The following is a 27,778-nucleotide window of genomic DNA, read 5'->3' as shown; positions in this document are numbered from 1 at the left end:
ATGCGGAACAACCCTCCCAGCAGTGATCGGGGCCAAGGCAGCAGAGGCAAAGAGCATGGGGGTCGGACATAGGGAAGAGCCCCTCGCAGGCTGGACACCTGGTGAAGCCCAAAGACGTTGACATGTACCGGGGAGGGCCATGGCATCAGAGGACGAGTACCTGATTAAAGACGAAAGACAGTATCCGGGGAAGAACGCGTGGAATTACAAGGCCGAAGCCGAACCCAGTAGTGCTGGTGAAATCGGTCCACTCCCAGAGCCAACCCCCGCGCGCCTCTAAATTTAAAGGGGAAGAAGATTTGTTCTGGTGAAAAAGGTTCAGTCTCCTGTCCCTAGCAAGGGACGCCCATACAGTATGGATGCAGGGGGATGGGAAGCAGGAGTATGGTAACAAGTTGCATCTTCCATCAGAAAGTGCATCTTTAGAAGCACAGAGTAACAGAAAGAGAGCTTTCTTGAAGGAAGCCAGTGGGACGTAGACAAGCTCTTAAATAAAGAAGTGGAAAGAAACTCACCTGTCTGCTGTATTCTTTCAGTATCACCTTCAAGTCTTGCTGTATCATCTACAAAGCAGTCACCCTCAAGTCCTTAAGCTACCTCGCTAAGGTGTTCAGCATCTCCAGAGGCCTACGATCTACCAGAAGCAAAGACATGTGCAGACCTGAACTCCACCAGTGCAGAAAAAAAAGAACCAGAAGACAAGTCTTCTCCGTCTATGCCTCTAAACAATGGAGCCTCCTCTCTGTCAAGACCAGAATCGACCCTTCATTTCTACTTTTTAGGAAGCAGCTCAAGACCCTCCTCTTCAAGGAATGGTGCCTCCCTAAAACCTAGGTTCATATACCATTCACTATCCACCTAACCTGACACTGGCTGATCTGCTCCCTCATTTCCTCTGCTAGTTGCTTTTAGATTCTTTGCTGCTAACTTGCTCCCCTGTTTCCCATTGTAATCTCCACCCTCCCTTGTATTGATCCATTGCGATCTGCTTCCCTCGTCGTGTACTCCCCTTATGACTTGTAAAGTACTCTGTTGCAGGTCTGCACTCAATAATTACCTTAATAATAACAAAAAAGAGAAAAACAACTTGGAAAGAGGACAGAGAGGGTGATTGAGAGCAGAAAAGAGAGACAATGGAGAATCAAAAGAGAAAGTAAGGTGGGCCAGAGCACTACCATGCGCAGAGGAAGTGTTAGAGGAAAAGTAGTCGGAGCAGCAGGAGGCAGGCGAGGAAACGCAGAAATACTTGGGTGGCTCTTATTCATTTTGATTCTTCCATCACTACTTTTGATGGATTGGAAGTAGACTAAGTTCTCCATTGAACTTTGCGATTATATGTGAATTAAAGAGAATTGGCGTAAGGGGACAGAGGCATTTTTCGACCAGAGGATCACAGACAATGGTTCTACAAGGTAGCTGATTGTCGATTACTAGCACAGAACAATTACCTTGCGTGGCACCCGCTGGACATTATTTTTGCTAGCGCTGAGGAAGGTCCAACATTTATAGTGTTTGGGACCGAAACATGAAGGGTCAGGACAATATGATTGGGGTATTCATTGAAGAAGTTAGTTTTGCATTCCTTAAATAGTTTAGTGTGTGAAGATTGTGCTACTCAAGCTTTACCTAATATTTGGTTTGTATATTGTTTTACTTACCCTCTGTTCTCATTTACGTTCCATAGTTTGTTTTATTTCTGAAGAAAGATTTTATATGTTGATTGTGATTTGTCTAATAAAATTCAGGTAGTCAGCTGAACCGCAGGTCTCTACTAAGCAGGGCACCTGTACATTCAGTGCTTACGAAGACTGTGGCAGAGCCTGGCAGCGGCATTACGGTATTCATGGCCCATTCATTAAAGGCCTAAGAAGCCTGGAATAGCTACACTGAATGTTGCCAACAGAGCAATGGAAGGCAGGGACCCTCAAGATCCGCATTCTTAGAAGGCAGCAACACAGTCACCTTTCAACCAAGACAAACAAGAAATGCAGGGGACACTTGAAACCCCAGAGATTGCGTGACATTATACTTGGCCATCAGAAGGCAGAGCCCAAAGGCAGACAGGCACAGATTGACTGATGGACTACAGTCCTTATACAAGCTGGAATTGCTCATTTTGCACTTCTGTTTTGTTTTCTTCTTTTTTAGGCCATTTACCAATTTTTGTTTATCAAATAAACACATTTGAAATTCAATCTCAGAGTCCGAGTTGTCCGTTGGTCGCTTGTCTGTGATGCGCATGTGGTAGAATATTTACTCAGAGCAGGAATTCACATATTTACAAGCATCCTCCACAAGATTTTGTACTAACTCTTGGACAGACTTGATTCCTCTGGAATCTTCCCTTTAGTTATTTTTCTTTAAGAGTGGAAATGGTTGGCTTTAGTGTGCACATGATTTTCTATTTGCGAAACTGACTACCGAGGTAAGCCACTTTGTGAGTATACCTAGTTAGTGAATTATCATCTCCGAATAGAGTTTTGAAGGTAATTTCCCCTTCCGAACCACAGTAATTCTTTATAAATGAGGGTAAATGGTACATTTTACAGTAATTTTTCCAAAGATGTAGGTTAAAAAAACAACAGGCTTCAAGATTTGCCACAGTGCCCAGCAAACGTGTTCCTGTGCAGAGAAAAATGTGTGTAAGCACCAAAAAAGCATTGTATGCAGAGTATAAACAATAGGTTTAGTTATGGCTATTCATTTGTTTGCACTACTGAGCGACAATGCAGAAAGTGTTTTATGCCATTGGGAAAAATACTTGTGTATATAAAAATATTGCTTATATCATAACTGATGTAGCTGGCAACAAATTCAAAAGGAACGTGTCATAAAACATTCATAAAGGATTCCATGTGCCACTTTAAGTGATTCAAGGGCCAGGAGAACATGCCTCTCATATGTGTGTCATGATAATTGCATCTGAAGAACTGCATCCCCGAATATGTTGATCAGCGAGAAATCAAATGTCAGCTAACTGCTGCATCTTGTGCCTTATTAGTTCTTGGGAAAGTTGGAATTGTCTTGATGTGTGTGCTGATAAAAATCTTATGAGCAGCGCCCAGAAGGAAGCGGGCAAGTGCACATTCGCTCAGCTTAGAGGCAACATTGCTCCTCAGGAAATTACATACTCTAAGCACTTCAAAAACACAGTTCTTTACTGGGCTCAAAGATGCTCTCATCTCAGAAATGCAGTCCATTCCGCTTTTGAAAATCTTCTGTTGAAATAACTCATAATAGAAAGCCAGTTTCACCCCTGACCATACGCCTCACTTACACACGAAAAAAAAAGGAACAGACCAACCCAATCGCCAGTATTTTTACGAATAAAGCTTCCTCAGACACCAGATCTGGAAACCTTCCAGAGAAGGATAACAGCATCATATTTCTAGTTCCCAGACAGAATAATATTGATCAAGAAGTAAGCCTAGCTAACTATAAGGCTATTTTCACACAATATGGACCAAAGTACTTGCAAAATACAACAATCAATTCGGATCTCAAAACTTAACATAGTCAATAGAGGATTTCTACATGCCAAAGTGCTCCCAGACAATCGCTGAATGGTTATGTTCATAGCAGAAGTACAAGGCAATTAAATTAAACAGATGCTGTAACTTGTTCATAACGCTTCACTTGTTATACTGGTGCCACACAGCCCTTATCTGTTTTGATGTTGACAAATTGCATCAAAGTACAGGATGTTACAAGAGCTGACAGGTTAATCTCAAACGGCTCAGTTCATAAAAACCCATTTACTATGTAGTCTTTCATTAATGAATGCACAAACACAATAAGAGTACATCTTCAATAAATGTGTGCAAAACCTTCTCATCTAGCTTTTCTAAGGCACTTTCAGTCACTATCACCCTACCTACAAGATCTTGTGGATCTGCTTACACTGCTAATAAATCAGAGTTACGACCATTGACCTTCTGGTGGAATGCATTCGAGAAGCTCAGGAGGAGGCATCTGCTTGGAAATGTTGTTTTGTTCGTGCTCACTAAGGCTTTGATAGCTCTCTTTCTGCATTAGGGTCCTTGTGATAAAATCACTGATTGGGAGGCATCACATTTTTTATGATGGATAACTAAATGTTCGAAGTGGCAAACACAACAAAAGCTTCAAGTGAGATCTGCTCTTTCGATCCAAACTGGTTGGTATTGTAAAAAAGACCATTGTGTTACAGACGACTGAACAGTAGGGCATGGTCTCCATTCTTTCGATTTTTTGGTCCATATCAGTGTTATATCCACTACCTGGCCCCTTACCAGTAATATTTGACAACTTACCAGTGGGACAATATCGGAAAGAGTTATACTTCCCAGGCTACTACACTTTTTTCAAGTCGTGTCTTTGGTATTATTGCTATCCCTCTTCAAGGGCCTGTGCACTTAATGCTTGGATTATTATGGGTAATCATTTCTGCCCAACAAGTCTTCAAAAGGTTGGCTGCACCAGCATTAGGAGGCTTACATCAGGTAGCAATCCAAGCCTATCCCAGCCTCAGATGGCTGTCTAAAATCAATCAGACCTATCAACTTCTGAAAGACCTGCGGTTTCTGATCAGTATACCAAAATCCAATATGGTCCAGTGTCAGTGTCAGGATTTAGTCTTAATAGCGGCAATATTCATTGCATGCATAGGAGCAGTATTACAGCCTCAAAAGAGTGATGAAAATACAGAACTGACTTACTTTCCAAACATAAAAGCTCCAATGAGAGCATGGTTAACGATCCTGGGCAGTGAGATGCCAAGAGACTTCCTGGTCATATATGACCTCACTGGTATCCACAAGCGTTGTTTTAGGAAATCTGACTGCCCATGAGGGCACAGCTAAACCAGCTAAATAATTGGTGGCTTTCACTGGGACATTTAGAGAAAAGCATCTGAATTAATCCACAACCAAATGCAGTTCCAACAACTGATGTCAGTGCGATATGTTTGGAAGTTGCACCGCGACATATTAAGTCCAGGGTCAATGGACCATGTAGGTTCTCCATGAGTCTTCTGAGTGGAAAGAAATCAAAGCAGTGGAACTGGGCTAAAGATCATTAGTCCTAGAACGTTTGAGATGTCCAAACTTTATAAGCCTGGACAACAGTATGCCCCTGGCATTAATAAACAGACAAGCACAGCTAAGAGTGAACTCGCTGTCAGTCCTCTTGAAACAACTGATGGAATGGGCAGAGAAAACTTGCTGACTATCTCAGCCAGTCACATGTAGGGAATAATCAACATCAAAGCAGACAAGTTAAGCTGAGGGTTTCCTTAATCGTCACTTTTAAGAATAGCCTGTTAACAGATATGCAAGATATTTATTTCCTGCTTAATATGAAAATCCAATGCTACTTTTGGTAAAAAGGACGGATTCCTATGTCTCTATGAAATGTTGTAGAAAGTTACGATGCAGACACACACTAGGGAGACTAGTGTTTATATTTTTATGGACCTCTCTAAGCAGCCCTCTTCAGCCTAAAACGACATGGTACATAAACTTTGTTTAGAAGGTCCCTTGTCTTTTCACGCTTCCACCGTCTGGCTCATAGATCTACTATTGGTTATTCCCTGACATTCACTTCCAATTATCATTCCTCATACAAAAAAGGACTTTTACTAGATCCTTAATGTTTTTATACAAAAGATATACATTTATTTATTCTAACAATGACATATTCATAAAGAAAAATACCAATTGTTCAAAAGAATAGAACACAACCACTGTTAAACAAAGAGTCCTCTCAGTCCGTGGAAACTGTGTATTGCTAATTGATTTTTACTTCTCAAACATAATTCATGTAATCTGTTATACTGCTCATCCGCAAACATGAAGAAAACACAGAACAGTCCCTCATTTACGTTAATTCCAGTGTTTTTACTCAATCATCCATTTACTCTAACAATTCACACATCCCGACATGTTTCATTCCTCAATCATTCAACTACACACTATATCTACTAAATTATTCAGGGGTGTACATTTCCCACCCTGATCAAACAGCTTCTTTTCTGCTTAATGATTTCATTTTCCAAAGCAGGTTGGGGTAAGTGGTTCGACACGTCACTTTCCCTTCTTGGAGCATGCAGTTCACTAATCCTTTTCGCTGACACCAGTAAGGCTGTCTTTAATGCAAACATTTTGATATCCACGCAGACCGTAGGATCTATGTGATAGAGCCACCAACACTACATAAAGATCACATGTGAGCCGTGGTCTTCTGCCCAATATAACAATCTCGAAAGACCCTCTAGCTGTCTTTTGGCCACTGGGTTTGCAGAGGAAAAAACCATTTGGTCTGAATTCCTATATGCTCCCACGGCTTCTGGGTACGTCCTACAAATATCTACCTGCATGACTGAGCAGGCTAAGTAAGTAGAAAATGAGAGGACATTATTCAACGTGCAAGAAAAAAGACCAAATCTTTCCTGATCAGCCCAGTAGCAAAGCCTGGTCCACTTGCTCTTATATTGGGTATGGGTAGTCTTTCCTAACCCTTTGAATTATGCTCAAATTCCAGAAAGTATAAGAGGTCCCAATGTTCGTTTTTCAAGAACCAAGCCACTAGCGATAAAGTGGCAACAGATGAAGCACTGACCCCCCACCTCCCCTCCGTGTTGAGATACCATTATCTTGGATATATCCAATTCCAGAGGGCGCTGGCATTTCATCCAAATCATACCGGAAAACCACGCTCTAGATGGCAACCGAGGTGCTCCAATTCTTGAACATTCTTAATTTGCTCAGCACTCTTAGGATTAGCAGTGTTGGCGGAAAAGCATAAAACCTTATTTCTGATAGCATGACCTTCCGAGATCCCTCCCCGGCCGTCCCAAGAGGCGCATTTCCTACATTTGGAGTTGGTGCTCATTGCAAACATATCTATCACTGGGGACCCCCAGAAACTGAACAGCTTTCCTGAGATCTCCCATTCATACAAGCCTGCACTGACTCTGCTGAGTTGGTCCACCTCTGTGTTGTCCTGCCCCAGTAGATGGGCTGCTCTCGGGTATATGTTCTGTTGTACTGCCCATTCACAAATCTGGAGGGTCAAATTGCACAAGTCTGGGGATCTGGAGCCCCCTTATTTGTCGAGATACAACATTGCTGTTGTACTGTCGTTTAACTACTAACGACTTCTGTAGCAAGGGAACAAAGGACTTAAATGCTAGAAATATGGAATTTAACTCTAGGTAGTTTATATGCCTTTGTCTGTCCATGGCAGTCCACAGGCCTTGTGCTGTATGAATTCCCAGCGTTGCGCCCTAGCCATTCTATGAGTCTGTAGTCATCAATATAGTGTGGGGAATTGCATGCAATGGAGCTCCACTCTTCAAGTTCTCCTCCTCTCTCCACCAGGTGGAGATCCTGTTTCAGTGATATTATGATTGGTTATTCATAACGCGCTTAATACCCAGAGGTTTCTAAGGGCAGACTCGTGGTTCGATCCTGTGTTGCCCCTCACTGGAGACTAATGGACCCGGACGCAGATATCACTGCTTCTTGGGTTCAGAGGAAGAGGAGGGGGGTGAATAAAACCCTTTATGTGTGGTTGTCTGTTTGTTTCACCTGTTGGTTAACGCTGTATGAGTGGATGAAAGGAAAAGCTCACCACCTTCAAACGAAAGGTTTAGTATCTGGTCTTGCACATCACTCAAAGTTAGTGACATGCGTCAACATGGACCTGCTCATGTTCACCCCAATGCACATGCCTCTGCTGGCCGTATCAATATGTCCTACCGAGGATTCTAAGATATTGAGCAACCAGCTTTGCTTCCACTAGAGCAGACTTAAAAGCTGCCTGTTTCGTCGTGGGCAGATCCTGAGCAAAATCTGAGATCTCTCCCCATAATTGCTGATTTGCAGCAGCTAGCAATGCACCCACATTTGCCTGATGTAAGTGTTAACGATGTGTTCGCATGCACCTATTTTCCAAAGGCCTCTAGTTGCTTGTCTTCTTTTGATAGAATTGTTGCAGATGTTGATGAGGCAGTGAACGATCCAGCTGCAATATGTTTGGCATATAGCGGTGTATAGGCGACAACAGAAGAATGAAGTTGAGATGAAATGTTAGTAGAGGACCCTCCGAAGCATGTTGCCTATATCGTGCATCTAGCTTTTTGCTGACTGAGGGGCACAAGTGAGGTTTTGCCCACAGCTTATTAGCTACCATCAGCATATCCTTTTGCATAGGTACAGCAAACTTGTTTTCAGATTGAAGTGCTAACACTTCTGCAGGACTTTAGACTCTGGCTATTCCGCCAAGCCTTTAACTCTCATGAAAGGCCTTGGGGGTAGAGGGAAAGTCTGCTTCTTCATCTTCCTGATCTGTGCCCTATGACTTGCTTTCCGTGATTGGAATTGATAGTTCTCGTACCTGGGCCTTTTGGAGCATGCAAGGGCACTTGGTTGTCCCTGCCTCTATAAGTAGGCAGGTTCCCCACTCGTACTATCAGTGGAACCTTCTTTGGAAGAATGAGGCAGAGGCCGAAGATGTAGAACTGGTGCTGGAGGTTGTGGTACTGGCGGTCTCGGCTGATCTTGAGGCATGTCTTTCTTAATTAGGACCTTAAGAATATCTAACATCTGTGGTAACTTCATGAGGTTCAAGAACCTCTCAAATAAAAAAGCTACCCTCACAAGCCAGGGGAACTTTGCACTGACAAACAATGTGCTTATGTCATTGTCCAGTTACAGTTACAGGTACGCAGGGGGCTTGTCTAGGTTGTTGCACCCACGGGTCAAACTATCTCACTGTACTAGAAGACGTTGGGTATGAAGAGTACAAGGAAACATCTCCTGCTGAACGTTCCACCCTGATCTTGAGTTCCTGCCTCAATATAGTTCTATCCATTGTTGCATGTGTGTGGGCTCTTGAAGCATGCCCCAGGGCCCTTTCAGAAGGCGAGGAGTCTACTGAAGGTGGAGTTTTGTCTAATAAGGTTGATCTCACAGCTGACCCTTTTCTTCTTGTTGCATTATTATGGTGCTCACACTGGTGGAGTGAGATGGGGTGTGCAGGAAAATGTCCAAGAGGAGGTCCAGATTGACAGGCCAGTGTCCGGTTCTCTATGGGACTTCAGATCTATCTCAAGGAGACTTGTTGCCCTCAGGATCTGTACTGGTAGTTCTTCTGCGTAAAGGCCACCCTTCAGGCCAAGGCCTGATGGCAGGACCCGAAGACCCCTTGAACAATGTCTGGAAGAAGAGCTTTTCAGCCCTCTGTATCACACCCGGTAGAGTCGAGGGACCCCTAAACACAAGCACTAGAAGCCTTTTGAGCCTTGAGGCGGAGTCTGGCACTGGTATTAGGGACCTTACAACACCTTCCAGATGAAGGAATCCCCAAAAAGGAGTCTCCTTTCTGAGAAAAGGTGGAGTACTTCATTGGTATTTGCTTTCCGATGCACAAATCTCTTTTGATGCCCTGGGTGTCACCTGGAAAAAATGTCCCTATACTGCACAGGCCTATGCCGGGGACCACTGGGTTAAGGCGTCACAGGCCACGCACAAATAACGCCAGTACTCAGCCGCCAAATATTCCAGAGTGTGTGAGGGTCCGAGGCCAGAAAGGCACTCTCACATGAGGCGCACCTACTGAAGCCTGATGTACCTGATATGTGCCGTTTGAGGTGTTTTTGGGTGAAGTGTGTCTCAAAACATTCACGGATGCGGTGCAGGTGTCCATTCCCGTTGCACAGAAAAAGGGACCAAGGTGGCGTTAGCATGCATCATCACGCCTTCCTCCATGGCTATACCCGCCTAATGGAAAATGTAAAGTGCAAGTGCATATTTTGCAGTGCAAAAGCCTCCAGTTCGGTTCCCTTGCAGGCACTCCCTCATACAGTATCGAGGAGAGGGCATAGGAGTATCTAGGTTTTTCATGGGTTTTCTTCTTTTGAAAACCCATGCAAGCTCCACCCCCTTTAGGATTTAAATTTGCTGTTGAACGTTTTTTGCATAGTCCTCCCTTTGCAACAATAACAGAACCTGAGCAAATTGTTGTCGTACACAATCCTGTTTTTGGTGGCAACAGAGCAATGAGAAAGGTCTGTGATGTTGGGGCATGGGTATGTCACCCTCCTTCACACATTTTCACGAGGCATTGGTGGTGTGCAGTGGCCCCAATTATTTGCCCAAAATGTGTTAATTGTTTCATTTGCACCAGGAGGTAGTCCTTCTGGTTGTATGTCCTTTCCACTCTAAGGAGGAGGTTGCATTGCATTGCGTTGATGTAAAATGAGTTGTATTGTGCTATTTCTAAACAACAAAAATGGATGGCAAATGCGAGCACCCGTTTATGGCCTTTGGTGGTGGTTGTCAAGGAGTTCATATCTTAGCAGATAGATTCAGCTCTTAGAGTGTCATGATTTATGAGATCTGGGGGCATAGTTGCCAATAATTGATTCAAGAGAGTTTCATCAAATGTGTATTAGCACTGTAGGCAATAGGCTTGGGTGTTCTACTGCTGGACAGTTCTAGGGTTGCCACTTTTGCATCCCTATGCCCATCTATTTCCCATTACCAGATTAAGGAGCTGTTCTCTACAGAATGTAATGAAGGGCTCTATTGGTTTACATTTGGTGCCGGACCAATGAACAGGTTCCCTCTCAACTACAATTAAAACGACAAGGTGTTGCAATTAATTGTGGTTGCCTTTTTTGTCTCCAACAAGATAATTTTATTCAGAATGTACTCATTACTGCGAGGAATGAGGCAAAGTAGGAGTGACAAGGGTAATGTTTTAATTACGTGGCCCGGGAGTGTCAGGCGTTTAGAGGCTGGTCTCCAACATAAAGCACCATATAAAAGCTCAATTTATTTTACCTAATGTAATCTTCATTGTCACAGTACTTACAGTACAGCCCTGAATCATTATGCAACAAAAGCATGAGGGAATCCCAAACGAGGAACCCAGAGGATCCTGTGGGAATTGAACATAACAATTGAAGAGATCCTCAGATAGTACAAACAAACATTTAAACAGAGAAGTTGAAGATGAAGGAAAACGTGATTAATTTATTGTACAACATGTAATGACATCAGGTTTGAGATAACAAAAATCGTAAGAATCAACCATTTTGTGTGTTAAATAGACTATGAAAATGCTGGTTATAACAAAATATATTGATATGAAGTACTATTCTAACTATAATCCAACAACCTATTGTACACATGGTGATGCAGTCCTATACATCCACACAGAAATAGACACATTTAAAAACAGGAACAGTTTTCTTGTGTGAAACAACTCATGCAATTTGTAAGTTGTTTACTTACTTGGCACAATTGAAGGAGGTACTAGTTAGAAGCAAACTCAAGTTTATATATAAATATAATTGCGAACCCAAAGTAATTAGCTGAATTAAATCAGGACAGAGGTACCTGAAGCCCTCGGATTCCCATAGAAGCACTCTTTTAAGTTTACTGTGCCTATCGGCTGCCCCTCCGACATGCATAGGCTGCTTCCAGTGCATGGTTTAATCCCTTTTAGTGAGGGATGAAACCATGCACTGGAAGGAGCCTACACAAGATTTAATTCAGCTAATATTATACTCCTGATTATATTCTTGCACGGACAGCAATGCCATCAGCATTTCAAGTGTAATAAATTGATCACACCCTATTGGATAAATACACTGCCCTGAAGAAGGCTGGGCCAAAGATTTATTAGGCTGTTAGGCCAAAACTAGAGTTGGCTTCTAACTAGCTCCTCCTTCAATTGTACCTTCAAGAGAACGGGATCAGGCTTCACACAGATTAAGTGTAGGAAAAGTCAATTTAGATGATATCAAGTGGGTAGAATCATGGCTATATTGAATTACTCACTCTTAAAAGTCTTTAACTCCCATCACTATGTTTCTATGTTCTACTGTTTTGTGTTGTCGGCTCACAACAATACTAGCATGAAGCACTGTTTTAACCAGTGCTAAAGTCTATGTTTTTTCAATCTTTTATTCTAAGTCAAAGTGCATCTGGGCCACACAGATACTGCTCATTTGTGATTTATCTTCAAACCAATTGTTCCATATATGAAGCAAATGCATTGAGGGACTGGCATTTCAACCTGTACCGGATCCATTAAACATGTAGACGGAGCCTTGGAGGAAGAAACATATGCTAGTGATTTTAATTGAGACCAATCGGGAAAGCAATGATAGACATCTAGAAGCTAGACTTTGTGGTGAAGACATTGAACAAGAAAGAGGTCACGTCTCAAATTGTACTTAGTGAGCAACTATATCAAAATGGAGGCAAAGGACAATGTGAAATTCATTGCTAATTAAGAAATATTAAGTCCCTTAAATTCCTGCCACAAGTAATGTGGGCCAATGACTTTCACCCATGCCACCCTCATTTGTATTTTGTATTTGTTTGAATTCATGAAATAGACTTAAAAAACCCAACTCCGAACAGAGCACAAATGGGCACAGTGCAGTCCTGGGGGAGGGTTCAGGGTGAAGTATAATTGAACAGAAACTGGGTGATGTACTGGGCGATGATGGTATAGAGAAGAGGTACAGAAGGGTGCAGGTACAGGAGGAAGAAACTAAGGAGAAGGGGTTTCTCCTTTAAGGGAGAGAAGTTGCTGGTCAGGTACTTTTTGGATTGCTTTAATGACAGGTGGTAGCGTTTCCAGTGGTGTGGAGCAAGTCAGTAAGATCTAGAAGTGTGAAGTAGAAGGCAGGGGAAGGAGAGGTTGATGATAGCTGCAGATCGTAGAGCGTGAGGGGCAAATACTTGGGAAATAGAGGCAGGGACGTAGCAGGGTGTCAAGCCATGGATGGATTTGTAGGAAACAGGATGAGTGTAAAGAGGGAGAGATAACACAAAGATAGCTATACTATGTGGAGTCAATGGTTGGAGGTAGAATATATCAGGGTAGGAGGTAAGAGTCTCAGTGGAATGGATTGTTAGATGGGCAATGGTTATTCAGTAGTTTAAGACTACCCGTGGAGGTAGAGATGACAAACTGATAACGTTTTAAGATGCTCTCAAAGAGGGCCCAAAGGTAGTGAGCCATGGGGAACTGAGTGAAGGTGTCACAGGGAAAGGATAAGGTGAGGGGTGTGAGGGATGCTGAGAAATGGGCCAGGCCGGGAGGTAGATTACTTCTTTTTTTGATGAGGGCAGCATGAGGGAGTAGAGCATCATCCCGTGAGGTATAGCTGGCAGACAGATCACTCCTATTCACCCTCCCATTGTAGCCTAGTCTCCCACCTTGCAATGTCATGGAGCTATGGCCTCTTTTGTTTAGCTACAGGATAAACCTGTCAGGCCATTTAGCCTACACTGAGCCCTGGTCCAGCTTCTGCCTTTTCTTTACTGTGGGATTAGTCCTGTGTGTGACTATCCTGGATCGGAGAGCCAACTCAATGCTACTGCTACTGCTATGCTTATTTACCTGTCAGTATCTACTTTGTGAATAAGTAGGCCTTCCTGACTTTGGTTCCTGACTAGGCGGTTGACTAGTATTGACTGCTCTCCATGGCCTCTCCTGCAAGTGTGATTGTATTATCATCCCATATGTGCCCCCAGCAGGAACAACCTCCATCCTCCTCTCCTGCTCGGTGGTGCCTCAAAGTAAAGCAATAATTTAACCATTTCCTCCTCTCTATACCACACATTTGGTACTACAGCAAACAATTGTGTGATTCTAGGCAAATCTCTATCGTTATGTGCCTCAATCTGTAAGTAGGAGCAATTATGTAGGTATAACCAACTGGACAGCATGTTAGTGCTGTAACGATTACATGTCACAACCACAAACCCATCACATGCTTTCGGTAATCAAGTCTAAACCGACCTCACATATATTGTTTTGTGTGCAGCACCCTGTGTTTGAGATACTCTTGCTGTAATGCATGCTTTCTGTTAAGAGGGTTCCTGTACTTTTGGGGCAGGCGCTGTCCGTGCCATAAGAAAAGCCCGACATGAAATACATGGTTACACAAACATGGGTCCCCCCCTGAATATAAAGGGTCTTACTAAGAGAGGTGTCACAATCAAATTTTAAACATACACAACCCAGTGGCCACGCCACTTCAGATTCTGCTATTAACAGAAGGCCTAATACAGTCATACACCCTCAACCCTAGTCTCATAAGCCCTAAACAAATACTTTTCTGTTTAGATTTCCAAATGATTTTGACATAGTAATCAACCATCAGAATTAGGAGTTCGTCATCACACAGAATGCCCTGGTTGCACAGCATGATTACTGAAAGTCAACCCAAATTTTGCATAAAATAGAACATTACACTTTTGCAACTACTGCCCAGTTGCCAGACTTTAAATGGGTTTTACCTGAGGAACGCCCCACGTTGCTTGTTGACTTTGCTGCATGCCATACTTATTTTGAGGGACAACCATACTTCCTGCCATTCCTGCTTGGGGGCCAATCATGTTAGGAGTAAGACCCATAACTCCAGTTTGTGCACTGCCCACAAATCCATTTGGGACTCCCATGCCCACCATCATGCCAGCACTCTGTCCCATGCCAGCCATCGACTGGCCCATCATATTTCCCATCATTCCAGTTGCTGTAGGCATAGGCACCCCGATAGCGGGAAATCCCTGGAAATTTGTTGCAGGTTGTGTAGGAAATGGAATACTGGATGGTCCCATGAACATACCTGCATTTAATGGAAAAAGATAACATGTTCTCTTGTAAGATCTGTGAAAACACCACATTACAGCAAAATATTACCAAAGAATCGCTTCAGAATAAAGATTTTTCTTAAAAGATATGATTATTACAGAAAATTCTAACATTCCTTGGAGAATTGTGAACATATTTATAACATTGCAAAAAATCTACTTCTATCAAGGAACTACTTTACTGTGTCGCTTAAGTAAGTTGCACCTAATTTTCCCATTGTGAGAACACAGGGAATAGACAAAACAGACAAATCAGGACCACAAGGAAAATATTACTAAAATATTTCAGGAATTTTAAAAGGGCCTTGAAAGAGGAGCCAAGTGATGGCAAACCTGTTACAATAAGGAATATCCATCATTAAAAGAATCACATTTAAGTAGCTTGTTCATCTAAGGGAAACTTAATTGACCAGATTTCCCTTTTTTAGATCGAATGCAAATTAACTTGGGGTATGGTTTTATTTTACAATCATCAATATGGAAATGTAAACTGTTTTAATAATGTATGTGAAAACTGAACCTCAAGTGTAGACTCTGGTAGGTCAGAATAAGGAGTAGGAGAAACAGGGGGTCCATGAGAATGACTATAGCCTCAGCAGGTCTCTTTTGGGATAGCTTCTGGCGATATTCTGAATACGTTCATTTAGTTCTTCAAAGAGGCTCTTCACACTCTAGGGCGTCCCATTTTCTACTATTGGTACAGTTCTTTGTTATGATGACCAAAAACTCTGGGCTTTCCTTTCCACCAAGTCTAGCAATGTCTCTGTGTTGTTTCCCAGCTTCTGGTATGACCAGGGTCCTTCCCTGGCCTGTTTAGTTTCACAAATAGTCCTGTTATACAGGGACGATTATCCCCTTTCCACTCCTTTCTTTCCCTCTAACTTTTCTTTAGCTTTAACCAAGTATAACCATTTCTTGGTGTTTTCCCCCTCTCTTTCTAATCTTGCCCTATACTGGTACGAGTGTGAGGGGTTCGTTGGTAATCTTCACTAGCTTGCCAACCTTCACTTATAGAAGGACAGGTATGGTTGGTCCCTTGGTACGCTTCATTAGCTTCTCACCTCTTTCGCTGCCAGGGTCTCCCACAGCTCCTGCTACCCCTCTTGTACCAGGCTGGTGTCACCGGTTCTTCTCACAGGGTCAGGTTTGTCTGACTGACACAACCTGCATGGGCTTCCGTTCCTTCCTCCTTCAGCTTGCGGCACAGCAGAGCCTGTCCTGGTATGGTCTTTGCATCGTTAGAGGACCACATGGTTCACCCTCTCTGGGTCACACCACCGTCTCCAGGTCTTCTTTGGGCACCCAAGTCAAGCTCCTGTCTCCTCAGTGTTTCTTTCTTCTCCAGGTCCCGAGTGTCTTGCCGACAATAGACTGCTCTTCATCCTTTTACAGCTTTCTCCATCTCGGTTCCAACTTCCCGGGCTCCGAAGAACAGAATGTCTTTCATTGGTCCTTTTTCTTGGTTTTTATAAGGAAGCGTTGGGTCCTCCCCAGCGTTGGCACACATTCTTTTGTTTCTTTTCAGGGTGTATTGGTTATGCCTCGTTCTATCTCCTTCATCTCAGTGTGGTTGGGTGTCAACCACAGATTATTCTTCACGGTTCTCCTGATCTTCACAGTATGAGCTGTAGCTGAAGGTTGGTTATTGATAATACTGCAGTAGCAAATAATGGCTGGTTTGGTGGTAAGGTTTCGGTTCTTTTATGTTCTGGGTATCTCCCCGGGAAAGTTTGTAGGGAGTTTCTGGATTGAACGGGAGTCCCTATCCCCAACAGTGGAGTCTCTCTCCCTGTGGTGCCGCTTTCCGCCCCCTCTCCCCCACCCAGGGGAGAAATTTGCATAGTGGGCTCACCGCCATAGCCTCACAAAGAAGGGCTAGGGATCCAGTGAATCATCACAAGACCAAGAAGGAGAAATTACTTACCAGTAATGTTCTTTCTAGGGATTCTTCTCCCACAGATTACTCATCTTGATAGCTATCCAGCGTCAGCTGCTCATAACATTTTATGAACGGGGGTGTAGTGCCGTTCGATATGATAATTGACAACTCCTTTGTATATGGCAGTGCCATTCCTCGACAACAGACACAGCGTTGGGTGTTATATAAAGGATGCACTACACCACCTTACTTCAGTTCCCCACATTCTGTGAGAGGGAACATACAGTAAGAGGGAAAGGCATAGAAACAAACAACAGCAAACAACTATTGCGCGCTTACCTTTTTATTCCATATTTCAAATTTAAACACAACCAAAAGAAGAAAGGCAGTCTTGTCAGCCAGCTGCTGCTGCACAAAATGTAGCACTCTGCTCCTCATGCCACCGCACACAGAAACGTGACTGCAGAATGCGATTAGGACCATGGACTTAGAAGCGGGATAGTCTGGGGGGGGCAATAAGGAATCTGTGGGAGAGGAAAGCACATAAAGAGCAATACTAGTAAGTAATTTCTCCTTCAAAGGACTGTATTCTTCCACAGATTCATCATCTAGATAGACACCCAAGCAATAGCCATGCTGGAGGAGGGTTGGAAGTCACACCAAAAAGCTCTGGGGGGGCCGCCATACGAAAGCGTGTGTCTGACCCATGGGCCAAGTTCAAGCTGTAATGCTTGACAAACGTGTGTAGAGAAGACCATGTTGCCGTGCAACAAATGTCTATAACCGGCACTCCCATCGGAAGAACTGAGGAGGCTGCAACCCCTCTGGTAGAATGGTACCGAAGTCCTGCTGGAACCTCCTTACCCGCAGGTCTGGTAGCATTCAGAAATGCACAGTACTATCCAGCGAGAGATAGTTTTCTTTGTAACTGCTCGCCCCCAAGTTGGATTGTGAAAATGCAACAAACAATTGGTCAACCCTTCTGAAAGAGCTTGTTCTAGCCAGGTAAAAACTCAGCGCCCTCTTGGGAGGAAGCCGGAGAGGTGGGCATATGGCTATTTTGTATTTGTATTTATTTTGTTTATATAGCGCCTTACACCAAAGTGCTGAACATTATAACCACATGATACATAAAACAATAACAGTAGAAGCAAATTACAATAATGAATCAGTCCAACAAAACAGTGAGAAGAGCAATTATACTGGAGGGAAGAGGGAGAGCTGAGTAGTAGAACAGAGAGGGAGAGGGAGGGGTGAGGAGGAGAAGGGGAGGGAAAGGAAAGGGAAAAGGGTGAGAGTGGGGAGGAGGGAGAGGGGAAGGAGATGATCAGGGGGAAAGAAGGAAGGAAGGAGGGGGAAGGGGTTTCATGGCGGTGAATGGAGAAGGAGAGATTTAAGGGATGTGCGAAAAGAGGAGAAGGAAGGAATAGAGCGGCTAGAGAGAGGTGTTAAGTGACTTCAATTCAGCACTCCAACTAAGTCAATGCCTGGTCTGGGATGTCCAAGGGAAGCCCTTATTTATATATGTTTATGACAAGTTATAATCTGGATGATAAACCCTTATATAACGCCCCTCTCTTTGAATTCCCCTGACCTCACTGAGCCAAGAAGTAGGTTTGTTTTGCAAATTAAAAGATTTATTGAAAAATTAAACAAGATATATATCACACTTTTATAAATACATTAACATTTGATAGCACACTTATGAAGATGACAGTGATCAACAATGGATAATATTACACCAGCACACTTTTTTAATTACTTAGGAGTTGGTATAGAGAGGATAAGGTAGCTGAGAATGCTTTTATGGTTTCAAGGAAATGCAATGACGGAAAAGAATGCAGCACAGAAATAACTGAGATGGTTTCCACAAGAGATAATATGATCACTTTTCTTTTGACAATTCACCCCCACCCCTCCCCCCTATGCAATATAAGGGGATGGAAGGAGAGCACACAATTTTCAGGAATACAATCAAATGCAATACCAATTCAGTTCCCCCTAGCAAGCTTAGAGCAACAGGGATGATTTTAAAACACAGGCAAAAATACTTTTAAATGTGATTTGCAAAGAAGTGAAAATATGCTAAAAATGATTTTAATTCCCTATAGGATATTCAGAGTATGTGACAGCTACTTTCAATTAGTTCAGGTCAACACTAGCAATTATTCAGGAATGATTATCAGGTTGAAAACGAATTTCAGCAATGGAAAGCAAGAAGTAGCTATTTTTTTTACAAGTGGTGAAATTGAACTAGTTGCAATTCGCGGCACTTTTTCCGAGTGCGTCGATCGAGATTACGGAAAATCACAGAATGAACACACAATTACTATGATGCAGTTCTAAATAGGTGGAAATGGTTTGAATTAGATTATTTTAAACTAAGAGATTGGTTTGCACAGTTCTGGCTGGATACTCACACTATAAATTTGAACTAGGCGTCAATATCTGGTCAACAGGTTTAGACTTCACTCGCCCCGGACGGTCTCAGGCACTGGTTCTGCTCACAGCAATCTGGTCTGGGTCTGCTATCGGCACTGCACCGCGGTCTGGTCTGCTGTTCTGTATACAGCTCTGCTTTCTGGGTCTGGTTCTCTGCTTCTGGCAAAAGTTCTTGACACTGCATAGCAGTCTGGTTCTGGCACAGAGTTCTTGGCTAGAATCAAACAGCACAGCCCGGCTGTTTTATTCTGATGTGCCTCTTGGAAGTCTGGGGTAAATCAGTTTGCAAAATTGTAAGGCCAGCTGAGAATACTTTTAGCTTGCAGTAGGCCTTCTGCTTCAAAGTTCTGGAATCTATCTGGAGTCTAAGTTCTGGATATGGTCCTTCTGGATATTGTCTGGTCCGGCAAAGTGCTTCGCAAGAAAGTGGAAAGAGCAGTCTCTATCTGGGTCTCAGTGGCTCTTTTTATGTCTTTTGAAAATGGTTGGGAAGGCTAACTTTCTATGCCAACCCTCTGAGGATCCTGATAGGCTAGAGGATTCTCTGTCGCCTGACTGGAGAACAAAGTTGTGAGTCAGAGTGTTGCTACATTTTACAATCTATTGAAGAAACGCCACTTTGCTTTTACTTAGAACCCAATTTTTCATACTCAAACATGTTTCAAAGATACACAAGTGGTTCATAATACATGTACACATGACAGATGAATTAAGACAGGTCTCTGATCAACCCTGGTCTTTCTAAGAGCTTGGGTTCAGAAATGACAACATTTTGCGCTTTTTAGTAGGTTTCGCCATATTGCTTTCTCATCAAATCTTCCCCGGAGGTACACCCCCTCTCTGGGCACATTACAATAAGTTTTTAATTCTCTAGTGAAAGTACAGTGTCTGCAGCATTAATAAATTGCGGGGTTCGGTCTCAGAACATCGTACGGAATTGAGTTTAGTCTCAAATTGTAGGTACATTTTTCATATTAAGAATCTCCAAATTGTACATTTTTGTATAGGAGATACAATATTTGCTAAGCAATTTAATAAAACATACATTTGCCTCTCCTTCAGTACACCCATTTGCTTGCCCCCGCCCCCGGGAACTTGGCTTGACTCAGAGATCAAATGTCTTTCCTTCACCCAGAGCAACTGTTGACAATTACACCTCAAATCAGCATATCCTATTCAGTAGAAAGAGTCTATTGTGTTGACTGAGGTCAGCAGACCAGGGTGCCACTCTGCATCTGATTAACACGACCATGTGATCTCCTGTGCTGTTGCTGGTAAGAGTAGGTGTCTAGGCTTCCCATGGACAGAGGCCTCTTGAACTTTTAATTGAATCAGACTGTCTTCTTGTGAGGAGTTCTGAGGTGTGAAGGCTTCCCATTGACCAGCAATGCTTTGAAGTTTCCAGCTAACTCAGGTTCCTTTGCAGCTCCTGAAATACCAGTCTCCTGCCCGAGTTTAGACCGCTAGCACCGGTTAGTGTCAAGCACCGGTACTGCACCCATTTTTGGGAGCTGTCTTGAATGAATCCATTTCAAAACGGGGATTTTACTTGATTACATATGATCCTGGCTAACATTGTATTGATGTGGATTCTGCAGTGGAGTAGTGTAGAACACCCAACCAGAAGTTGGATTTTTGTTTGGTGGTTTTGTGCCAATGATTTTAGCAATTTTTGACATTAATTAAAACAGATTTTGAACAGCACCATATTCCTTTGCACTGATTTCGCTGATGGCGCTTCTGGCCCATCACGCTCGCACTGGTGGGTGGCAGGTCAGGCGACCATTTTGGTGTGCGCAAAAACTGCGCGGTTTTCCTGGATTCTGGCGCAAATGTGGGCTTTTCGGCCATCTTGGATTTTCTAAACCCACAGCACCAAATGTTGTAGCATAATAATTCAAACGTGGGTCAAGACACCTGACAGAGGTAAGGAGTTCCAGTGCAGGGGGGCAAGGAGCTTCAGTTCCAGGAGATCTGGGTACCACGTCCTCATCACCCAGTCAGGGCCGATCAGGTGAACCCTGAGTCTCTGAAACCTCCTGAGAACCCAAGAGAGGACTGGTATTGGCGGGAACGCATAATGGAGGTCGGAGACCCATTGGACTAGAAATTCCTTTAAGCAGAACTGCTTGCACTTTGTGTTGTCCACCGTTGCAAACAGATCCACCGTCTCGGGGTGCCTGACCGCGTGAAGATCTCCTTAATGACCTCCAGACATCGCTCCCACACATGGAAGACTGAGTTCTGCCTGCTCAGAGTGTCCGCCAACCCACCCCCCCGCCAGATGAGCTGAAGAGGCTAAGATGATGTTCTATAGGATCCAGAACCATAGCTGCATGGCCTCACTGCACAGGGGCAGGGAGCTCATGCCCCCGTTTGTTAAGGTACTGTGTGGTCACTGTATTGTTCCTTAACACCAGGATGCGTTTCCTCTGTAGAGAAGGTGCAAAAGCCGCCAGCGCCAGTCAGACTTCTTGCAGCTCCAGCAGATTGATGTGGTAACCTTTCTCTTTCTGAAATTAATGATCGCTGATCTGCAGAGAGCCGCAATGAGCCTCCCAGCACTTAAGGGAGGTGTCGGTGGAAAACCTGCTCCTTCAGCCGTGGCGCCCAGAAAGGTTCTCCTGCCAACATGTTTGTCCTGTCGCTCACAAGGTCAGGTAATTCGTCACAGACCTTGACACCTGGAGCAAATCCGAAATCTTGACAAGTACTGTGAACAGTTGCTCCTGAGAAGCCACTGAAGGGATCTCATCCGGAGTCTCACCTGTGGCACCAGAAACATACATGAGGGTACTACGAACCTGTAACCTGCACCCTCTTCAAAGCAGAAATCTGATAGGCTGATTAGCTGAATAACAGGCTGATTAGCTCACTGCAGTGAGTACAATTGTGGGCACTGAGACCCTGTAACCTTCAAAGGCGAAATCAACATCATCGACACGTGGCACCGGCTTGCACTGCACTTGTGTGCAAGCATTGGAAAACAAGGCTGCCCACCAAGCCAGCTTTAGTCTTGGCTGCTACTACTGTTCTCCTGCACTGCACTGTCCTGGCCCACCGGGTCCCCTACTCCTGTCTTCGTCCCCTATTCCCGTCATCTGTCACTCCTGTAAGAGCTTCCGCGCTCGTTATCTCTAAGAGCTCTTCCAGGACTACACGGGACGCATCTGCAACTCTCGCTGTGTGTTGAGGCAACCTGCCCCTCTCAGGCTCCCGCCTCCCTATAGCTGCGCCCCAGTGAGCAAACCCGTACTGTGGCTCTTGCAAGCACCCACCTTCCTGCCTGCACCTGCATTGCAGCGCCCACTCCATAGCCCATGGTGGCCCTTCTCTAGGTCGGCACCGGACCAAACTTCACCCCAGGACAGCACCAGACCAAACATCCTCCAGGACAGCACCGATCCAAACAACACTGCGACAATTGCCTCCTTACTGGCCCTCACTTCCCAGAGCCTGCACACCCATCTAAATCAGTCAGCCTACATCTTCTGTGCACTGGCCTGGGCCTCCCGGACCCACCTGCTCCTGACATCCATTGTGGCCTGCACCCACGCTCCACATCTTGTGCTTGCTCAGCAGCGAGATCACCAGTGCTGCGACGACCCACCTTCTTGTGCCCACACTGCTGTGCATACTCACATCTCCAGGGGAGACATCCATTGCAGCCTGCACCCACGCTTCACTTCTCCGGAAGCTCACCATCTCGCTTCACTTCTCCGTAAGCTCACCAGCTATCGGGTGAAATACCCAAGTGATCGGTCCCCTAGTGGCACCCGCCTCCTTGTGCCTGCTCAGCAATGAACTCACCCATACTACAGTGACCAGCCCCTCGCAGGCATCCCCCTTCTTGTGCCCGCATTACAGTGCGTACGCCACATCTTCACGGGGCCCGTCTACAGGCCAGATCCGGACCAATCACCACTCCTGGACCGCACAGTACCATCTTTCTCCTGGACAGCACCGGACCAATCATCTCTGCAGCGACCGACTCCTCACTGGCCCTGCCTCCCAGTGTCCGCTCCACCCTGGCAACTCTCTCTGCTCAGGACTGCCCTGTTAACCGCCCCTCCTCTCTGCTCTGGACTTTCCGCTCTGTTCAGGTCTGCCCTGGTAACGGCGACCTCCGTGAGCCCCTCTGCTGCGACCGTGACTACCATTGCGCCTCCAGCGCCTGCCATCACCTCCTAACTTTCTTCAGGAGCTGCATCTCCCTGCTGCCCCGGCTCCATCCTGCTGCCCCGGCCTGCAGCCCTAATACAGAGTCAACCGTGTAACCCACAACCACGCCCTTCCTCCTCCACCTGCTACCCCTGCCCCCCGCTCAATGCAGCACTATCGACGTCCACCGAGTGACCCAGCCTGCCTGCACCCTGCTGCAACGGACTGTAGCCGCACTGCGGGTGCCTCATTCGCCCTCCTACTACCTACCACCTGTGACTGTCACCCTGTCTGGCTCTCTGCTCGCAACTGATCACCAAAGGATCCCTCCTCCCTCACCATCTCACCCTCGGATACTCTGCTGCTCCATCCTTCACTCCGCCGTGACTCCCCACTCTTTTTCCTTCTCTAAAATCTCCCTCCCACCAGCCCCCTCACCCTCCCTCTGCCCTCCACTGAACCTGTAAAAGCTCCTGACACCTACTCCAACAGTAGGCTCTCTGCTGTGTGACCACCAGCACTTCTCTCATCCCCTCCCTGTCATGCACTCTACCTGCCTTTCCCCGTCGGCCTCCCTCCACCTCTCCCTCTCCCTCATCCTCCTTCACCTTCCACTCATCCTCATGTCATCCCCACTCTCTCCTCTCCCCCCCCTGCCCTCCCCTTCCCCCTCGCACAATCCCTTCTCGCTCTAATCTTATCCACCTTCCCACTGCCAATCCGTCCAGTCTCATCAACTTCGCCCTCTGGAACGCCCGATCCATCTGCAACAAAGCCACTGCGGCCCTTGACCTGTTCTTCCGACTCAACCTTCACTTCCTCTGCATCACCGAGACTTGGATCCCCCTTACAATTCTACTGTTCCTGCATCTCTCTCCACCCCCTCTTCCTCCTTCTTTCATGTCCCACACCCCTCAGGTCGCGGAGGCGGCGTCAGACTCATTTTTCACCTCAAATGTCTTTCCTCATCCCCTTCTTTATCTCTCCCTACCTTCTCCTCTTTCGAATTTCTCTTCAAATCCTTCACCTTCCCTCATGCACTATCCTTCTTAATCATCTACAGACCTCCCGGCCCTCTTTCTTCCTTCTATGAAGATCTGGACCATCTTCTCTCTCTCATTTCTCCCTCCCCTACTCCTCTCTCTGTCCTCTGCGATTTTAACCTACCCCTCTCAACCACATTACAGTCTTCCCCTCTTCTCTCCTTACTTGACTTCTACCTCCTCTCTCCCCTACCAACTCCATCCACTCACTCCTCTGGCTCCACTCTCGATCTCATCTTCCTTTCACCTCACTCTTCCTCCCCCGTATCGTCTCTTCCCAACTATCTCTCCGACCATGCTTTACTTTCCTTCTCCCTTACTCCTCCCCCCTCCTCATTGTCCTCACCCTCTCCTTCCACCCCCTCCTTCTCTCATCGTGATCTCTGCAACTTCAACCCTTCTCTCTTCCTTGACTCCTGTTCCTCCTCCCTTCCCCCTCTCCCTTACTTCTCATACCTCTCAGCCGATGATGCCCTCTCCTCACTGTCCTCCTCTATATCCTCCTGTCTTGACCAACTCTACCCTCTTACTTCCTTCTCACCATCTCACAAACCTTCCCAGCCCTGGCTCTCCGCTTACCTATATATGCGTCGCTTCCTCCGTCGCCTCGAATGACGCTAGCTCAAAACCCCTTCCTCGACCAACCAATCCTCTTACTTCTCTTATCACTCTCTGACTCTTGCCTCACATCTGCTAAGCGCTCCTACTTCTCCAACCTCCTCCACTCACAAGCTTCTCACCCCCGCCGTATCTTCCAGACCCTCTCTCGCCTTCTTTCCCCTCCTACACCAGACCCTTCCACGAATTCTCCCCTCTCCCTCTAACTTCGCCAACTTCTTCTCCTCCAAAATTCTCTCTCTCCGCCAAAACATCCTCTCCTCTCTGTCCTTCTTCCCTCCTTCCCCCTCCTCCTCTTCCACCCCTGCTAACATGTCCACCTTCTCTCCTGTTTCCCCTGACTGCGTCTCCCGTCTCCTGTCCAAAACCCACCCTACTGCGGCCCCTTCTGATCCTATCCCCACCTCTCTCATCCCCAAAGTCTACCCTCTCCTCATCCCCTACCTAACTACCTTCTTTAACTTCTGTCTCTCCTCTGCTACCTTCCCATCTGCCTTCAAATACGCTACCATCATCCCTATCCTGAAGAAACCTTCTGCTAGCCCTCTTCTCGCCTCCAACTTCAGACCAATCTCCCTTCTCCCCTTCATCTCTAAGCTCCTTGAGCACCTAGCCTACTCTCAACTCTCAGCTTTTGTCCCCTCTCATTCCCTCCTCCCCACCACTCAATCTGGTTTCCGCCCTAAACACTCCACTGAGACTGCTCTCACCTACTTAATTCTCTCCTCACCGCTCGCTACGCTAAGCAATCCTCAATTCTCATCCTCCTTGACCTCTCTGCAGCCTTTGACACCGTAGATCACCCCTTACTTCTTAGCACTCTGTCCTCCTTTGGTTTCAAAGGCTGTGTCCTCTCCTGGCTCTCCTCTTACCTCTCCAACCGATCGTTCACTGTCTCCTGGGGAGGCCGCTCCTCCTCCAACTTCCCCCTGAACTATGGCGTTCCCCAGGGATCCGTTCTTGGACCTTTCCTTTTCTCTCTCTATACCTCCCTTCTCGCCCTGGTCATCTCTTCTTTCAGCATCTCCCACCACTTCTATGCGGACGATACCCAACTCTTTCTCTCCTTCTCTTCCTTCACCTCCTTCACCTCTGACCTCCACCACACCCTCTCTTCCTGCCTTATGGCCATAAAAGAATTGGATGTCATCCCATTTTCTTTCCCTCAACACCGACAAGACTGAAGTGCTTTTCTTCCCTCTCACCTTCCCACCCCCCCTTCATCCACTTTCCCCCTTCCAATCTCCCCATCTCGACCCACGCTTGCAACCTTGGCCTCCATATTGACTCCTCTCTCTCCTTCTCTAACCACATCTCAATAACCTCTCGTGCTTGTCGGCACCACCTCTTCAACATCCGTAAGATCCACTCCCCCCTCACCTTTCACGCTTCTAAACTCCCAATCTCCTCCCTTATTTTCTCCCATCTCTTCTACTGCTCCTCTCTTCTCTTTGGACTCCCTGTCGCTCACCTGACTCCCCTAAAATCCATCTACCACTCCTCTATCCACACTCTATGTCTTCTTGGCCCTCGAGACTCTATCTCTACCACACTCGCTCAACTCGGCTGGCTCCCCTTCCACTCACAATTGAAATTCCAATTCCTCTGCCTTGTCTACAAATCTCTCCATGACCTCGCCCCCCACCTTGCCTCCCTCCTCTCATTTTACTCTCCCTCCCGCTCTCTCCGCTCAGCTGATCTCCACCTTCTTGCCGTACCCCCAGCCCCTAGTGCCTCCTCGCGATTCCGCTCCTTCCAACTCCTGGCCCCCCTCCACTGGAACTCCCTACCTCTCTCTATCCGCTCCTACCTACCTGTCTTTCCGCTCCTCCCTCAAAGCCCTTCTTCTCCACTCCCCCGACTCTCCTTCCCTACTTCTCTCCCCCTCACACGCCTGCCCCCCTTCCATTGCCCACCCCCCTCCTCCCACCCTCTGATGACCCCAATCTGGATACTGTTACCACCTTAGTGCGTTGTAGGTCACCCAGGGTCCTCCCCTCTTCCCCTCCCTCTTTCCCCCCTCTCCTGCCTGTGTAAATTGTTCTAAATACTGCATCACTGGTTTGTTTCATGTTTGTTTATTATGCTTCATTCATTACTGTACCTGTTGTTATTCTGTAAAGCGCTTTGGAGTAAAGCGCTATATAAACTCAATAAACATACAAGTATGCCATGAGGCCCAGCAGGCACATGAAAGTCATGGACGGAAGACTGCTAGAATTCTGGAAGTGACTGACTATGCGTGGCACGTTGGTGACTTTCATCTTCGGGAGGAAAAGTCTTCCCTTCCCGGGTGTCTAAGGCTGCTCCAATTAACTGGGGCTTTTGCACTGGTGAGGTCTGCGATTTCTTTAAATTCAGGGAGAAACCCAAGTCATGCAGTAGTAAACAGGTGTGCTCGGATCAACCAATCGTACAAGTATGGCAACACAAAGATGTCAGCTCTCGTGAGGTGGCCCGCTACTACCTTGCTTTTCGGCTTGGTAAAGATCATGGGGGCAAATGTCAAGCCAAAAGGGAGCACTCTGAATTGGTAATGTACATTGCTGATGACAAACCATAGGAACCGCCAGTGCTTCCTGTGGATAGGCACATGAAAATAGGCATCCTGAAGGTCCAGTGACACCAGCCAGTCTTGGAATTGCAGAGCCTGGATAATTTCCCAAAATGTCACCATCCTGAATTGGTCCTTCCACAGGAATGTGTTCAATTCCCTGAGGTCCAGGATGGGACGAATTTCTTTTTTGGGAACCAGGAAGTATCAGAGTACTAACCCAAGCCTACTTCCTCTGATGCAACTGCCTCTACTGCGCCCTTCAAGAGAAGGGCCTGTATCTCGTCCTGTAGCTCTGGTTCCAGCTGTCGGGAGGGAGGGTATTCTGTCAGGTGGTCTCATCAAAAACAGGAGGCAGTAACCCCACTCTAGCAGCCGAAGGAGTCAGGAGTCGGAAGTAATTTCTTTCCATTTGCCCAAG

General features: G+C 45.8%; 1 protein-coding gene across 2 annotated transcripts in view; it reads right to left on the bottom strand.

Moving 5' to 3' along the window:
- Positions 1-27,778, bottom strand: part of SMAP1 (small ArfGAP 1) — a 1,420,305-nt gene that overhangs the window by 64,054 nt on the left and 1,328,473 nt on the right. For both annotated transcript variants that reach the window (XM_069606218.1, XM_069606219.1), the window contains one exon: positions 14,307-14,635. In XM_069606218.1, the coding sequence (XP_069462319.1) occupies positions 14,307-14,635 (329 nt within the window). The remainder of the gene's footprint in view (positions 1-14,306; positions 14,636-27,778) is intronic.

This window comes from Ambystoma mexicanum, chromosome 4p, assembly GCF_040938575.1.
Source record: "Ambystoma mexicanum isolate Mex_15411 chromosome 4p, UKY_AmexF1_1, whole genome shotgun sequence".
In the NCBI taxonomy this organism is placed as follows: Eukaryota; Metazoa; Chordata; class Amphibia; order Caudata; family Ambystomatidae; genus Ambystoma; species Ambystoma mexicanum.
This window is presented reverse-complemented; position numbering and strand designations above follow the sequence as displayed.